This window comes from Lepidochelys olivacea, assembly GCF_965140295.1.
Source record: "Lepidochelys olivacea isolate rLepOli2 genome assembly, chromosome: 6".
Lineage (NCBI taxonomy): Eukaryota > Metazoa > Chordata > Testudines > Cheloniidae > Lepidochelys > Lepidochelys olivacea.
The window spans coordinates 97,792,043-97,810,088 of NC_140416.1; the positions used below are offsets into that span (position 1 = coordinate 97,792,043).

Sequence of the window (18,046 nt, forward strand, 5' to 3'; positions counted from 1 at the left end):
AAAGACTTCTGATAATCTTCAAACTGAAAATCAGGTTTATTGTTTTCAGCTTTCAGTAAAGGTTCTGAAAGAGAGGGATTGTTACAACTTCTGAAATCATTTTGGTTTTCACCAGTACAGGATGGTGAACTCAACATTTGTGATGTGTGTTTTGTTTCTATTACAGGAAGATATATAGTTGAATAAAATAAGCAACCCACGATCTTCAGCTCTGAAATTTATACCAAGAAGCTACAAGGATCTGGACTAAATTTTTATTCATATAGCATAAAGGGGAAAAATACCCAAAGCTTTGAATCTCACCTATTGTTTACACTCTAGATAAGAATCTGACATTCTGCTTTTATGCTGTACACATCATCATGTAAACTTCTCTACACCTCATCATGCAATCTAGAAAGCTCTTTTCCTCATTAATACTGTAGCTTTTATTGGAAATGAAAAAGTCAGACTTTATACCACATAGTCTGTATTTGCACGTCTGCATTTTCTCATTAATACGTCAAGCATCTCAGTGGAACTCCTAGTGACTTACTGTTCCACAAAGAACAAACAATCTAATGCTGCATGGGATGTACCATCTTATGGCAGCATGCCCCATGGAAGCACAGTGCAAAACCTACAACACTTTCCTAATTAATCATGTATTAAAGTGCTACAAGATAGAACACAGCCTTCAACTTCTCAAACCTTTCTATCTAAGTACCCTGAAGTTTAAAGAAACATTCATGCATCCATATATTTCAACATTTAAAATATCAAGGAGGGTGGTCACCGACCAATACCTAAACTAAACTTCAGAACACTGGATTATTATGGTGCAGCAGTGAAACCAAAGAGTATCATAGAATCATAGACTATCAGGGTTGGAAGGGACCTCAGGAGATCATCTACTCCAACCCCCTGCTCAAAGCAGGACCGATCCTCAGCTAAATCATCCCAGCCAGGGCTTTGTCAAGCCTGACCTTAAAAACTTCTAAGGAAAGAGATTCCACCATCTCCATTCCAGTGTTTCACCACTCTCCTAGTGAAAAAGTTTTTCCTAATATCCAACCTAGACGTCCCCCACCGCAACTTGTTCTCCTTGTTCTGTCATCTGCTACCACTGAGAACAGTCTAGAGCCATCCTCTTTGGAACCCCCTTTCAGGTAGTTGAAAGCAGCTACCAAATCCCCCCTCATTCTTCTCTTCCGCAGACTAAACATCCCCAGTTCCCTCAGCCTCTCCTCATAAGTCATGTGTTCCAGTCCCCTATTCATTTTTGTTGCCTTCCGCTGGACTCTTTCCAATTTTTCCACATCCTTCTTGTACTGTGGGTCCCAAAACTGGACACAGTACTCCAGATGAGGCCTCACCAGTGTCAAATAGAGAGGAACGATCACGTCCCTCCATCTGCTGGCAATGTCCCTACTTATACATCCCAAAATGCCATTGGCCTTCTTGGCAACAGGGGCACACTGTTGACTAATATCCAGCTTCTCGTCCACTGTAACCCCTAGGTCCTTTTCTGCAGAACTGCTGCCGAACCATTCGGTCCCTAGTCTGTAGCGGTGCATTGGATACCTACACCTAAGGCTAACAGTGAAGGTCAGTAATATTAATAGTAAGCAATCTAGTGGAAGGAGAACAAATATAAACTGAGAAAAATGTTTAGAAAGCTATTTTAAGCAAGAGGTTACCACACCAACATCAGATTTATTTTGATATGTTTTGTAGAGTTTTTAAGTGAGAGGAGAATCAGGCCTACAATGGGTTTACACTAGCAGAACTTAACTGATTACAATTCAGTAAGACAAATCAAAAACAGGCCTTTGCAATATGCAAAATAAACACAAATTATTTGATGCATTTGCTGCCTTGGTGCAAGATTTCAAGAAAAGATAGTTGTTATAAATTATAGTTATTATAGTTGTTAATGAAGGACCCAACAACGCAAAATAAATTATTACAACTTTTGGATGAGAAAGAGAAACCTTGTAGATGGTTATATTCCTATGAGACAAAGGGTACCAGTAACTGAACTGACTATTCCAGGTTCAACACCAGATATGCTTTATTGCAATGCATATAACAGGTACTCGAAAGCAATACTGATTGATAATCCCTTTCTCCTCCCATCTATTACATTGTGCCACATCCAGGAGTTTGAGATACTAATCTATTCAAAACTGTACATCTTTAGGCACTCCAACATTACCTATTAAAATCTCCTCATATACTACTAATGTTTGTATTTTTAATATCCCCCCACTAGTTAACCAAGAGCATCTGACCAGGCAGGATCCAGTTTCCCCTAATGTTTTGAAGTTTAAAATCCTTTCAATGGAAACACTGTTTATTAGTTATGGAGATTATCAGAAAAAAACAAAGAGCAAATTAACACGCCTATCAGGAAGAGATAACCAGTTTACAGAGAGGAGGTGCATGGGGCCCAGGAACATGGATAGGCTGCATGGGGCCAGACAAAGGTATCATATTTGGGATGAGGGTGAGGAGGATGAGAAGATACAAACAGGTGAAGAGGAGAGTCTGTTCTTGAGAGAGGAGATGAGGAGGAAGTATCGGATGCTAAAAACATGAAAGAAAAAATTGATACAAGACAAAAGATCCAAAAACGGGGTTTCAATGGACTCATGAATTCCAAAAAGAAAATGATATAATGCAAAGCATTTATTTCACTACTCATAGTATGAAGATGGTTTCTGCGGAAAACAAGTATTAGTTTTTCTTTAAAGAACTTTATAAAGTCCATTATCTTGCATGATATTCAAAGACAAGTGTCTTTATGTACAAGAAAACCAGAAAACTAGATTTAATCAAAATCAATTAATTTGGAAAGCAAATTTTCTTTAATATGTTCTAAACTCATTTTATTTGAGGAAAAACAAAGTTCTAGACAACCTGGTTTAAAACCAGCTACCAATTTTATTTTCTATTATGTTAGTCCAAAAATAAGTGAGCTAAAACTACCACATAATAAAACAAGTACAGTAGAACCTCAGAGTTACAAACACCAGAGTTATGAACTGATCGATGAACCGAAGATATGGTATCTATTTGAAAGTGCAGAAGGATTTTAGGTGGGCTGACATGACATTTGACCAGAAGATTAGCACTAACATTCTAGTCTTGTGAACAGAAAATATTGGGGCTTGTCTATACTAGAAAATTGCACAGGTGTAACTTAAACCGATGCAAATCCCTGTTTAAACACTTATTTTAAGAGTGGCTTATTTCAGTTTAGTTTAAGTTGCTAAGGAACTGACTTACGTTAAATTGACGCATGAAACGCTTATCTGGAAATAAGAGTATCTACACAGGATTTTGCACCAGTTTAGCATTTAGTTTAAAAACAACCTTAGCTAAACCGGTACAAGTTTTGTGTAGATAGACAAGGCCTCTGGTGTGATTATTAGCTCCAGTCTCTTGTTCCATAGGGCAGTAGAGGCTGAATATGCTGCTCAGCTGTATGGATAAGGGACTCATGACTTAAAAGTTGTCTTATAAAGGAAAAAAAAATGAGCTGAATTCAACTCCCTCCCCTCCTTTTCTGTTTCTTTCGGATATATAAAAGAGGACCAAATGTCGTCCTCATTAAGGTATTTTTTCCTGCTCATTTTTACCTTAAAACTATCAGAAACGTCAGGTCTGTTCTTCTATATTTTTGGAAGACCCACTGAACTGTAGTGGGAGCTCTCTCAGCGCATAAAGATTCAATACCCCTGCACTGTTATTATCTAAGACCTTTTCTTCCAAATGGTTCCTGACATTTGAGTTAAACAGATGTTATCAAAAGTAAAAATCAAGGAGTTTTAAGATACCTATCTAAAACACCCTCCCCCTAATCAACATACTAAGTTTCACTTCCTTGGTACTTGTAGAGTCATAATCCTTCTACTTCCCCATTCATCTACACAGTGTTCCAGATAAAGAGGGTAGTAGAAAACCTGAATTTCTAAGTGAGACTGTACGCTCTTTGGGAAAAGGATTGTCCCCACCTGTGTGCAAGTACAGCACGCAGCACAATAAACCCTAAATACTTATTGGAGCCTTTGGATGATGCTACAATATTAATTTTATTGTTTATCATTAACAAGAACAAAAACCCTTTCAAAAGTCACTTTTCAGTCACTCTTTATACTTCATAAAGCAGCAAAAAGGAGGACTGTAGAAGAACAGAGACTCTGCTGACAAGTCCCCTTGGGGCTGGGCATGGTGTAGTAAGCTCTCATTTAGTACCCCCTGCTGACAGATCACTCTGACGCTGTATGGTCTGACTCTTCTTCTGATTTGGACCTCCAGCCAGGTCATATTTTAGTCCAACCCCTTCTGCGGTAACAAAAAGTCCAACGAACAACAAGTTTCCAATCCCTCTGTTCAATCTGTCACCCTTGATTCTGGGCCCCATGGTTCATATGCCCTTTATTCAAACTTCCAGTCATCAATCCCCCTTCTCACAGGTTTTATACCACCTTACCAGTGGGGTTAATAGAGGAACACATACCCAGGGTTCCAGTCCAGGGATCCTAAGATAGGCAGTCAAGTTTCAATCCCTCAAACTACTTACTGTCACCTCCCTGGACTTCTTCCTACCCACACTGTAAGCAGACCTCTCCCACAGCCTTCTCGCAGGGCTAGCACCTCCAGGGCTCTCCCCTGGAATCCCCCAATAAATCTTAGAGTCAAAGTATAAACAAACCCCCTTCTTCCCTCCTTGGGCTTCTCCTTTCAATCCTCTCTTGGTCCTCAACTGAATACATCTGAGGGCTCTTTCCACACTGTGATCCCAGAAAGTGACTGCAGAGTTTCAACCATTCTCCCTGCAGACCTCTTTCTACTACAAACTTTCCTCTCTTTCTACTAACCCCCAGCTCCTCCCTGCCCAGGTACAGGCAGTTCACAATTCAGAATAAGACAAATCTGAACGTCCAAAAGTTCAAGTTTGTTGAGATCCTGTTTTCCAGTTTTGGCTGAAGATAGTTTGAAGAACAGGTTAGACAAACATCTGTCAGAGATGGTTTAGGTAAGCTTGGGCCTGCCTCTGCAAAGTCCCTTCCAGCCCCTACATTTCCATGCTTGAGACAGGCCCCAGTAATAAAGTTCAGACCTGGATGCAAACTTCCCAAAAAGTTAATGAGATTTTAGATTACAAGTTTTGATCCAGGCACATCTCTAATTAACAGCAACTCATCTGGCTGATTAACGGTGAGTGATGAAGGTTTATGAAGAGAATTCAGTCTATAAAGGCAACGATTACTGTTCATGGTCTGAATAACTGGAAAGGTAAAATCAGGGTGTCCGAAGGCTCTATAAAGAATCTTGGTACTCACTTGAAAAACAAATGTTTCTTTGCATGCGTAAGTAGCTAGATTTTAAAATTTCATACCTCATTTCTTGTATTTCCTTGGTAAAACAAACGCAGTGAGCTAGCCTACAATGTGGAATGATCACAAGCCAAAATTTCATATTTTTAATTAAAATGCTTTTTTAAATTGCAAGTGCACATAAGAATGTGAAAGCAAAAAAATCCCACTGTACGACTAACAGACTTCTTGCTATTGTATGGTACACACTACATCAAGCCTTTATAATTCTCGAAAATAAGACATTTATAACGGAATACCTACTATAATGGCACCTCTTTGTGCATGTGAGTGCGCACATCTGGTCCAACTTCATGGTTTCAGAAATAAATCAAGTACAATTTTTTACTATTGAATAATTCTGTTACTTTATATTTCAACTACTCACAGGTTGATGAGTTCTAATTTACAGCTGTCAAACTGCCATAAAGACATCTCAGGCTGGTAAACCCTTCCAAAAGCATTTTATATTGAAGCCCAAATAAACAAGAATTCATGTCTCAAAGACAACAAGAAAAGCATGTTCTAGTTTTGACATAAAACCACAAAAACAAGGAAACAAACAGCTAAGGAAAATCTCTTACTACTTGTGATACAATAGGATAGATTAGGAAAGCTTAATATGGTGTCCTTTCATGTAAAGTTAGTGAAACTAAAATCACCAAATGTCAATTGTTTCCCTTTCTGAGAGTTTCTCTTAAAACTGTACGTTTATTCACTCATTTCGGCTGTGAGTTTCTGGTTTACACAGTCTTTTAGGTCTATTTATTCAAGTTATGATGGGTGAATATAAGATAATAGACTAATTACAGTTTAAAATATTTACTGACATGTAATGACATTGTAAAGTTAACCTCCTGCATTTATGCAGCATTTTATTTTGCACTGTGTTTAATGAGAAGTTAATTATCTGACTTGTAAAATATTTATTTCTCTTAAAGTGTCAAAAGCTATTAGCCTCTGTTGTGAACCCGCCACCAAAATGAAATCTGTTTTCAAATATACAGTGCCAAAAAATAGCTAAATAAAAATCTTAATTTTTTTTGAAGGGGTGGGAGGGAGTTCTATATCTATTTCTAATTTGCTTATTAAATAATACAAAGAAAAAATTTACTCAGAAATGTTCAGATACCAAGGGAATGGGTAATGTATCAGACCTAGCTAGCATAGAAAAGATCAACATGCCAACTTTAACCATTGTTAAATATTTAACAATAAGTATAGTAACACTTCCTAAAATGTTTATATATATTTTATTAATACAAATATACTGACGGGCCTGGGCAATGGGCACTTTTAAAAACAAAAATAAATTAATTAATAAAAAGTAAAGTTTATGCTGCAAGCATCTCCTCAAACAAACTTGATACTGCAATTTATTTAATTTTTTTTTTACTTTACAAGACTGAAGATATATAGTGAAAAAATAATCACAACTTACACCGATTGCTTTGGTCTTTTTATCCTGTAAGATTTGACTGATGATACTGAGCCACACATTATCTTTGCTACTTTATTGTTCGAGATGTTAATTCTCACCTGTTTCAGGGTCACTGAAGTCAGGTAAGGTAATCGTATTGAGCTGTCGTCTGTCAGCAATGGCTCTGTCTAACAGACTGCTCCCACGTCCCGAATCACTGTAACACAATATTTAAAGTATAAGTCATTTAAAATATAAAATCAAACACTGACTGTTGAGATAGATTTTTTATACTGTACCTCCTCACATGTTGTTGCAAAAAAATGCAAATAGTGATAATCAAAGTTTAGTATTAAACATGGCCAATTATTCAGTTAAACAACTACACTAAATAAAAGGTAACTGAAAATTTAAGCCATACTTATTTTAACAATTTTTGTTCCAAAATAAAGTCAATCAAAATGGGCACAAAAGATCCAAACATTTAAAGTGAGTCTAAAATGTTATTATTTTACAAGCAAAGTATATACTCGGACTCAAGTCATTAAACTAGTGCACAATACAGTAAATTTACATGGCAATTAAAAAGATGACGACAGTCTTAAAGAACAGAATCGAAACACATCCAAACCAAACCGAAACATAGGACAAAGAGTTAAAGTTCAAGAGGAGCTGTGGGAATTACTAAAGAGTAAAAGAAATGTTCAAAGAGCTGAGTTTTAAGCAGGAGTCTGAAGAAAAGAGGATGTTTTGTAGATGAACCAATTCAGTTTTATGCTTAGTGAAATTTAAGGCAACAACCTTTGTATAAATACAGATGGTTCAGGAGACTGGTAATGAATTACTTATAAGAATTTTTCACCTCTGCTCACTACATTTGAGTCTAGTCTAGTCTGGCAGTGACTGAAACTCAGTGCCACCTAGCTGTTTCATTTGGCAGCCTATGCCTAGGGCCCTACCAAATTCACAGTCCATTTTGGGCAATTTCATGGTCATAGGAGTTAAAAATCATAAATTTAATGATTTAGGCTATTTAAAGCTGAAATTTCATAGTATTGTAATTGTAGGGGTCCTGACCCAAAAAGGAGTTGTGGGGGGGTGTGGGGGTTCAAGGTTATTGTTGGGGTTGCGGTACTGCTACCCTTACTTCTAAGCTGCTGCTGGTGGCAGTGCTTCCTTCAGAGGTGGGCAGCTGGAGAGCAGTGGCTGCTGGCCAGGAGACCAACTCTGAAGGCAGAGTCGCTCCCAGCAGCAGCAGAGAAGTAAGGATGGCATGGTATGGTATTGCCACCCTTACTTCTCCACTGCTACCTGCAGAGCTGGGCCCTCAGTTAGCAGCCTCCACTCTCCAGCTGCCCAGCTTTGCAGGCAGCAGCACAGAAGTAAGGGTGGCATGGTATGGTATTGCCACCGTTACTTCTGCGCTGCTGCTGGTCACTGCCTTCAAAGCTGGATGCCCAGCCAACAGCCACCGCTCTCCAGCCACTCTGCTCTAAAGGCAATGCAGAAGTAAGAGTAGAAATGCTTCTACCCCCCTAAAATAACCTTGAGACTCTCCCGCCCCGCCACAACTCCCTTTTCCGTCAGGATCCCCAATTTGAGAACTGCTGGTCTCCCCAGTGAAATCTGGAGAAGAGACTTCATGGGCCATGACACATTTTTCATGGCCGTGAATTTGGTAGGTCCTATCTATATGGAAAAAACTTGGTCTATTAGTCCATTTCTTAGTTCACATCACAAATAAACCAACCCTACAGGCACCTGACTGGCAGTTTTAGCAGAAGGGCCAGGACTTAATGGGAATGGAGAATGAATTTCCTCTCACCCCTAAATTGTCCCTTCAAGGTTGGTGGTGAGGCACATTAGCAGGACAGTGAGGGGAAACGCGTACTGATACTGTCTGTGCCTTAAACATTCTGTGGATAAACAGATAACTTTTGTTTCTAGGGCTGCTAATCTGGCACTTTTCACAGTTAATTCTCCCTTTTAAAAGGCATTTTTTCAATGGAACCCTAAATTGCAATAGCCCCATTTAATATGGTATATGCTCTTGTCTAATTCTCCTCTCACAACTGTGACAATTAAGAGTAACTCCATTCAATTCACCAGTATAAAATGGGGTCTAAGTGAGATCAGAATCTGGGCCAGTTTTACATCTGTCCCAATTTTAAAATGGCCTCCTACTTTTGAATTGAAATGCATTCTTGCCCTTTTCTTTCAATTCAGCTACTAAACTCACTATAGTTACACTTTAAAAACAGGATGAAAGATACAATTTCCTTTCTTTATGTAGATGTTGCTAAAATGTTACCAATAAGATCTTGCATGACACTAACGTCATTGCTAGACTGCAATTTCTCTGCAAAGAGATGCTATTATAGCAATCTACAGGAAACAGAAGGGAATTTTCTGGGATATAGACTATCAGTTATAGTTATTACATCAGTTGGCACATATTTTTTGGTAATGGCAATATTAATTACTTCTTCAACCCAGGAACAATGTCACATTAAATATCATTGAACAGAACAACATTTAATGTAAATTATCTTTTAATTACTGCACTCACATTCTGGGTGTTATCTGGTTTCCTCCCATAGTTGTACTTATTCCAAAATAAGCCTGTATGTGACTGCTCCTCTCCTAATTCAGGGTATGGTCTAGCTCTTTCCTATTTAATGTACAGAAACTGAATGAAAGTTATATGCATGTACGGTGTATTCCCTTAATTAGGCTGAGTTGGTTTAAGGATGCAAGTACATTATACTGTAATTGTAATGAGAAAAATACAGAAAAGAAGAGAAAGAGCCTATTTTAATTTTTGATATACTTTAGCAACCAGATTATAGATGCACAGTATTTGATGTAAGTATAATACCTTAATCCTACAAAATGTAAGTATTATGCCTTAATCCCTTATACCTTACAATAAGGGAATTAAAGAGTAGCAGAATTCTAAGCATTTATAGCCAATTAGTGAGCAAACATTTACTTGTATGCTGGAAATTACTTTCAACAACAAAGAGCAGATTGTTTTCTTGTGTTTTATAAGATCAATGCCATGGGAAAGAGTAGTGCTTAGCACTTTTATTTCATGTGTTCCGTCCAGTTATTCTCATAGGTAACAGATTAATGAGGACATTGAGTCCAACCTTCTCCTACAAAAGGTGATCTGACTGCAACCAGAGATATGTGCCATAGCAAGTCGAGCTAGTCAGGAAAGGAAACTTTCATTCAGCAGCACAAATTAGAAAGGGAACCCCCGCCTTATTATAATACTGCTCCATGTTCAGCTACTATTGGTGTGAAAATGCAATATGCAACATTAGGGTAAGTATGTCACATCACCACAACCCTGCCAGCACTGTATCAGGGGAGGTATGCCACACCAGATGCTACATAAGGGAGGTGTGTGACACCATCACAACCGCAACAGCGCTAACGTGATGTGATTTGTAAAAGCAAGTCTCCTGTGTCACAGCATTTATTCATAGCCCCGGCCCCCTCCCTGAGATCCATGCTGATCTTGATTGTAATTTATAAAGATTTTTTGTAACTGAATTGTTGGAGCTTTTTTACCAAAAGCAGCAGCCTCAAAATCTAGGTTAGTGACAAATAAGGAGACAGAGGTTCCCAGGTTCTTTAGGGAGAGGTGGAAAGATCAAGAGAGTTGGCAACTATTATTATTCAGAACTGATATCACACCCAATGTAATGAGAATACTAAGCTTTTATAGTTCAGGGCAGGTCAGAATTCCTGTTGATACCTGGAGGAGTTGTTACTTAACTGAAGTATTTTTAGGTTAGATAGCACTGAGCACATCAGGAAAGCAATGACAAAGCATGGTTAGACATCTGTACTGCACACAAGTATAACCGCATATTGTAGGAAGGTATAAAGATATGCTTACAATGTTACTTGCATAGGCATGATGCTGCAATTAAACTTATAAGTAAATTGAAACCATTCTGTTCAGCTGGGAATTTGGATAAGAAGCTCTTTTTGCCATATATAAACTGGGAAATATTAGAAATATTTTTCAAATGACAAATGTCACTTTGAACCTACTAACAGTATCTGGACCCTTGCCAAATAGTCCTATTCTAATCCATTTCTAGCCCCTTTTCATTCCAGTGTAACAATCTGAACAGAATATTTGGGCTTGTAAATATTTACAACATACTCTGAAAAACAAAATGTTACTTTGAGATATATGTATATATATATTTTACAGCCTATTTCCACATCTCTTTCTCAACAACTTTATTTTTAAATGAGAGATATCTTCATGAAAATAACAGTTGCTTTTAAAGAGTTCATCTGCTCCTACTGCTTATTCCCACCTTAAATAAGAATACTCTCTTTGTGACATCATAACTAAATACTGTGCAGAAGAATGTGACATCACAAAATGAGGACTTTATAGTCAAGCAATGAGTAACCAAATTGTGAATGTGGGGAGGGCTTTTAAAAAATGCATGGATGAAGATTAAAGTGGACTGGGCTCTAAACAGATGGTTCTCATGACATCTCAACAAGTCTTCTAAAAGGATTTTTTCTCTTTAATGGAAGAAAAACAAAAATATAGTACTACTTTCCAGCATAAACTCCTCGCCCAGCACCCACTTCATCTTCTCCATGACTGGCCTCTACTATATCAATAAGATCTTCGCCACACTCTACCAGTCTGCAGCACCCATGACAGTGCTCGCCAAGGCCATTGGCAAAGGCAAGAAGAGGAATTGATGCCCCCATGACCCCTCCCATCCAGCCTGCCCAGGACTCTGGGGTACCCAATAACATGGTCTCTTTGTGTAAAAAAAAAAACAAAACAAAAAAACAAGCCACCCCCACAAGTGGCATGCATCATGCTTTTTAAATTGTCACATACTACAGGAATTTAGATGAAACAGAAATATTCCTTATACAGTACTATTTTTCTATAAACGACACCTAAAGCTACAACACATTTTTAGGTATAAAAGGTACCACAATGGAGGGCACAGTACAAGATAAACCCCCTATCTCCCTTGTGGTAAAATTGCTTATATTCCCATTAGTAGAAAGGTAAATTAATCTGAAGTACCATCTGCTCAGTGAGAGTCTGGCCCTTTGCACCACTGAAGCAATTGCACGGGGCAGAGACTTGGACATAACTAGTCAATTGTAGTTAATTTGGCAGAGCTAGTTCCTTACTCCAAATGCCCCCAGTTAAGGGGGAGTCCTATGAAGGGCATCCCTCTGCTATGCTGAGCCTTAACTGGTATAAATTAGAATGCCCCCACAGCTTCTCTAACTTGAGGCCATGTCAGGTTCAGTAAAGACCAAAGCTCAGAATCAGAGATCCAGAAATAGCTGTCTTATGTGCCCTCTTTTCTTGCATTCTCCTCTCAAAAATTATTCCTGCTCTCTAAAATATTCCCATTGGAGTAGCTTGTGCAATTTCTAGCATTGCTCCCCTCCACCCCAGATAATGGATGATATTGGCTTTTATATTTTAGGAATAATTAGGGCTGTAGATTAATCGCAATTAACTCATACAATTAACTCAAAAAAGACAGTTACCTTTTCCGTAACTGGTGTTCTTCGAGATGTGTTGCTCGTGTCTATTCCACAATAGGTGTGCGCTCTCGCCACATGCACAGGAGCCGAAAGTTTTTCCCCTAGCAGTACCTGTAGGGGGAGCGCCCCAGCGACCTCTGGAGTGGCACCTCCATGGCACAGTATAAGGGGAGCTGTGCGCTCCCCCCACCCTCAGTTCCTTCTTGCCAGACAACTCCAACAGAGGGGTAGGAGTGCGGGATGTGGAATAGACATGAGCAACACATCTCGAAGAACACCAGTTATGGAAAAGGTAACTGTCTTCTCTTCTTTGAGTGATTGCTCATGTGTATTCCACAATAGGTGATTCCAAGCTATATCTCTTGGAGGTGGGAGGAGTTCACAAATTCCTGGGACGGAGTACGGCCCTGCCGAACCCGGTGTCATCCCTGGTTTGGGATACAATCGCATAGTGCAAGGTAAACGTGTGAACTGAAGACCACATGGCAGCCCTACAATGTCCTGGGTGGGGATGTGGGCCAAGAAGGCAGCGGACGAGACCTACACTCGAGTCAAGTGCACCTTCATAATCGGTGGCGGGGGAACACCCACCAGATCATAACAGGTGCGGATGCAGGAAGTGATCCAGATGGAGAGACGCTGAGTGGAGATCGACAGACCCCTCATGCGCTCAGCCGAGGCGACGAACAGCTGCGAGGACTTCCTGAATGGCTTAGTTCGCTCGAGGTAGAAAGCCAGAGCCCTTCACACGATGAGCATGTGGAGGTGGTGTTTCTCACTGGACGTGTGAGGCTTGGGGCAGAGGACCAGCAGGAAAATGTCCTGACCCATGTGATAGGCGGCGACCACCTTAGGAAGGAATGCAGGGTGTGGGCAGAACTGAACTGTGTCCTTATGAAAAACCGTGCACAGGGGATGGGATGTCAGGGCCCTGAGCTCCGAGACCCGCCTGGCCGACGTAATAGTGACCAGGAAGGCCACCTTCCACGAGAGGTGAGACCAGGAACACACGGCAAGCGGCTCAAACGGGGGCCCCTTGAGATGGGACAACACCAGGTTCAGGTCCCAATGCGGGACCAGGGCCTAGCATATGGGAAAGACGGTCCAACCCCTTGGGGAACCGGCCAGTCATAGCATGGGGGAATACCGTGTGCCCCTGCACCGGCGGATGGAAGGCTGATATTGCCGCCAGGTGCCCCTTGACTGACGAGGGCGCCAGGTTCTGGGTTCAAAGGTGGAGAAGCTAGTCCAGGATAAGCTGGATCGGGACGGCCACTGGAGAGACACCCCATTTGGCTGCCCATCTGGAGAACCGTGACCATTTTGCCAAGTAGGCGTGGTGTGGAGGGCCGTCTGCTTTTCAGGAGGACGCGCTGGACCCTTTCTGAGCACGTCCTTTTCCCTCTACCTCACCATTGAGTAGCCACGCCATGAGGCGGCCCCGGTCCTGGGAGAGCAGGTCTGGGCGGAGCGGCAACGGCCGCGGCGGAGCAACCGCCAGGCCCGTGAGGGTCCTGTACCAACGTAGCCTGGCCACACGGGGGCAATCAGGAGGACCCGTGCCTTGTCCGTCTTTATTTTTTCCAGGACCCTGCTGATCAGTGGGAATGGGGGGAAGGCATAGAGAAAACTGGCCTGACCAGGACAAGTGGAAGGCATCGGAGATAGTGCCCCGTGCCAGTCCCCCCCGGAGCAGAACCGGGGACAGTGCCAGTTCTGCTGCTTCACGAACAGATTCACCTGGTGCTGGTGAGCCACTTCCGGGTGGAGAGACCACTCGTGCTGGGAGGAGAAGTTCCTGCTTAAGCGATCCGCCCCTGTGTTCCGGGCGCCCGGCGGATGGAAGGCCCTCAGGCAGATGTCGTGGGCTATACAGAAATGCAACAGCCTGAGGGCTTCGCGGCAGAGGACCGGGTCCTGCCTTGCCTGTTAATCAAGGCCGTGTTGTCCGTGAGGATCCTGATCACCTTGCCCTGCAGGAGCGAGCAGAAGGCCATGCACGCCAGGAGTACTGCCCTGAGTTCCTTGATGTTTATGTGTAGGGACAGATCCTGCACCAACCACAGACCTTGGGTCTGAAAGTTCCCCACATAGGCCCCCCAACCCAGGTCCGACACACTGGACATCAGCTCCAGTGACAGGGTCCTGTCCCAGAACAGGACCTCATGGAGCATGTTGCTTGGGGTGGACCAGTACCACAGTGAGGCGATCACCGAGTCAGGCACGGTGAGGACCTTGTCCATCCTGTCCCTGGCCTTGGAGAACTCAGAGGCCAGCCAGAGCTGGAGGGGCCCCATTCGGAGAATTGCATGGCGGACCACGTACGTGCATGCCGACATGTGACCAAAAAGTTGGAGGCACGCTCTGGCGGTAGTCACCAGGAATCTTGTGACCGTGTCATTGAGCCCTTTTAGGGTCTCGAACCTGTACGGTGGGAGGGAGGCTGTGGCTGACAAGTTGTCCAGGAGCGCCCCGATAAACTTTATGCATTTGACCGGGACTAATGTGGGCTTGGCGTCATTTACCAAAGGCCCAGGGCAACGCTCGTGGACAGTAGGAGTGTCACGTGATCCCTTACATGCGACCGGGAGCTGCCCTTGACCAACCAATCATCCAGATACGGAAAGATCTGGATCCCCCGGCGCCTAAGGTAGGCGGCTACCACTGACATACATTTTGTAAATACCCTGGAGCCAGTGGATAGGCCAAACGGGAGGAACGTAAACTAGTAGTGATTCTGCCCACCAGGATTCTGGGGGGAGGGACAGCTCAGTGGTTTGAGCTTTGGCCTGCTAAACCCAGGGCTGTGAGTTCAATCCTTGAGGGGGACATCTAGGGATCTGGGGCAAAAAATTGGGGATTGGTCCTGCTTTGAGCAGGGGGTTGGACTAGATGACCTCCAGAGGTCCCTTCCAACCCTGATATTCTATGATTCTCTGAAACGGAGGCAGCGTCTGTGCCCTCGAAAAGTGAATGTGGAAGTACGTGTCTTGCAGATCTAGGGCAGAGTACCAGTCCCCGGGGTCCAGGGAGGAGATGATGGAGGCCAGTGAGATTATGTGGAACTTGAGCCTCACCGTGAACTGGTTTAGATCCTGCAGGTCCAGGATGGGCCTGAGTCCTCCTTTGGCCTTTCAGCCGTGACCACTCAGGGAGGGAAGCACACAACCAATTTTAGAAGGGAAGCTTCATTGAGCTGGGGGGGGGGCACGCCTTTTATAGACCCTTGACTTGTTATAGGTGGCCTTGTACTTCGGCTGGGTGGCCTGAGAAGAAGCTTGCTGTGGCCTAAACTTAGATTTGGCTGGAGCCAGGACATAGAGACCCAGAGTCTGGAGGGTCGTGCGGGGGTCCTTCATGCGATGCAGTTTTGTATCCGTTTGCTCTGCAAACAGAGCTTTGCCACCAAATGGGAGATCCTGCATGACAGCCTGCGCTCCACTGGACATCCCGGAGAGCAGGAGCCACGATGCCCTTCTCATGGACTCCACTGAGGCCATGGACTGTGCTGCCATGTCTGCCACATTCAAAGATGTTTGCAGGGATGCTCTGGCTGCTGCTGTATACTCCTCCATTAGCGCCTTGAACTCTTTCTTATCGCACTCCTGGAGGGAATCCTCCAACTTGGACATGGAACCCCACAAATTGAATTTGTACCTGCCCAGGAGCGCCTAGTGGTTTGCCACCCGCAACTGAAAACTCGAGGGAGAATAAAGCCTTCTCCCGAAAGAGTCCAGCCTCTGCAAATCTTTATTTTTCGGGGTAGGGGCTGGTTGGCCCTGCCGTTCCCTGTGGTTGATGACTCAACCACCCAGGAGTTGGGTGCCAGGTGGGTGTAGAGGTACTCGTGCCCCTTGGTGGGTACAAAGTACTTGTGTTTTGCCTTCTTAGAGATGTGGGCCAGCGAGCCCGTTTGCCACCCCTTCGTGGAGGGGCAAAGCTACCCTGCCCAGTGCCAAAGAGGACAGCACGTTGAATAGCGAGTCTGAGGGTTCCTCCAACTCCTCTACTTGGAGGTGGAGGCTTGATGCCACCCTTTTAAAAAGTTTTTGATGGGCCCTTAAGTCCTCCTGATAAACATAAGAAATCATATTTTTCAATTCACCTCATACAAGTACTTTAATGCAATCTCTTTATTGTGAGAGTGCAAGTTAGAAATGGCAATTTTTGTTGTTGTTATATAACTGCACTCAAAAAACAAAACAATGTAAAACTTTAGAGTCAACAAGTCTGCTCAGTCCTACTTCTTGTTCAGCCAATGGCTGGGACTAACAAGTGTGTTTACATTTATGGGATATTATGCTGCCCGCTTCTTATTTACAATGTCACCTGAAAGTGAGAACAGGCGTTTGCATGGAACTTTGTAATCAGCACTGTAAGGTATTTACATGCTAGATATGCTAATTCATTTGTATGCCCCTTCATGCTTTGGCCATCAGTCCAGAGGACATGCTTCCATGCTGATGACGCTCGTTAAAAAAAATGTGTTAATTAAATTTGTGACTGAACTCCTTGGGGGAGAATTGAATGTCTCCTGCTCTGTTTTACCTGCATTCTGCCATATATTTCATGTAAAAGCAATCTCAGATGATGACCCAGCACATGTTGTTCGTTTTAAGAACACTTTCACTGCAGATCTGACAAAACACAAAGAAGGTACCAATGTGAGATTTTTAAAGATAACTACAACACTCGACCCAAGGTTTAAGAATCTGAAGTGCCTTCCAAATCAGAGAGGGATGAGGTGTGGAGCATGCTATCAGAAGTCTTAAAAGAGCAACACTCCAATGTGGAAACTACAGAACCCAAACCACCAAAAAAGAAAATCAACCTTCTGCTGGTGGCAGCTGACTCAGATGATGAAAATGAATACGAATTGGTCCGCAATGCTTTGGATCGTTATCAAGCAGAACCCATCATCGGCATGGACGCATGTCCTCTGGAATGATGGTTGAAGCATGAAGGGACATATGAATCGTTAGCCCATCTGGCATGTAAATATTTTGCGACGCCAGCTACAACAGTGCCATGAGAAAGCCTGTTCTCATTGTAAACAAGAAGTGGGCAGCATTATCTTCTGAAAAGGTAAATAAACTGGTTTGTCTGAGTGATTGGCTGAACAAGAAGTAGGACTGAGTGGACTTGTAGGCTCTAAAGTTTTACACTGTTTTATTTTTGAGTGCAGTTTTTTTTGTACAGAATTCTACATATGTAAGTTGCACTTTCACAATAAAGAAATTGCACAACAGTATTTGTATTAGGTGAATTGAAAAATACTATTTCTTTTGTTTTTTTACCGTGCAAATATTTATAATAAAAATAATAATATAAAGTGAGCACTTTTCACTTTGTATTCCATGTGGTAATTGAAATGAATATATTTGTAAATGTATAAAGCATACCACTTTTTTAAATAAATGGTATTCTATTATTCTTTAACAGTGCGATTAATCGCGATTAATTTTTTTAATTGCTTGACATCCCTACTAATAATCAAAATTGTTGGGTATATGCTCTTAGCGATTATCAAATGAACTTGGTGAGTTTTAGTCCCTGTTAAATGCAACTCTGATTGTACATTAAACATATCAGACTTTAGCCCTTTTTCCCTTTGAAAAACAGAAATCAATGAGTCCGACCCATCTCTAATTTATCTTATAAAAACAGAAATGCAAATATGTAGTAACAAAAATTAAGCCAG

The 18,046-nt window shown here is 42.1% G+C and overlaps 1 protein-coding gene across 4 annotated transcripts in view; it reads right to left on the minus strand.

Annotated features, from left to right (window-relative positions):
- TTC7B (tetratricopeptide repeat domain 7B) overlaps positions 1 to 18,046 on the minus strand; it is a 314,696-nt gene that overhangs the window by 84,235 nt on the left and 212,415 nt on the right. For all 4 annotated transcript variants that reach the window (XM_084630296.1, XM_084630295.1, XM_084630298.1 and 1 more), the window contains one exon: positions 6,903 to 7,000. In XM_084630296.1, coding sequence (XP_084486422.1) covers positions 6,903 to 7,000 — 98 coding nt within the window. The remainder of the gene's footprint in view (positions 1 to 6,902; positions 7,001 to 18,046) is intronic.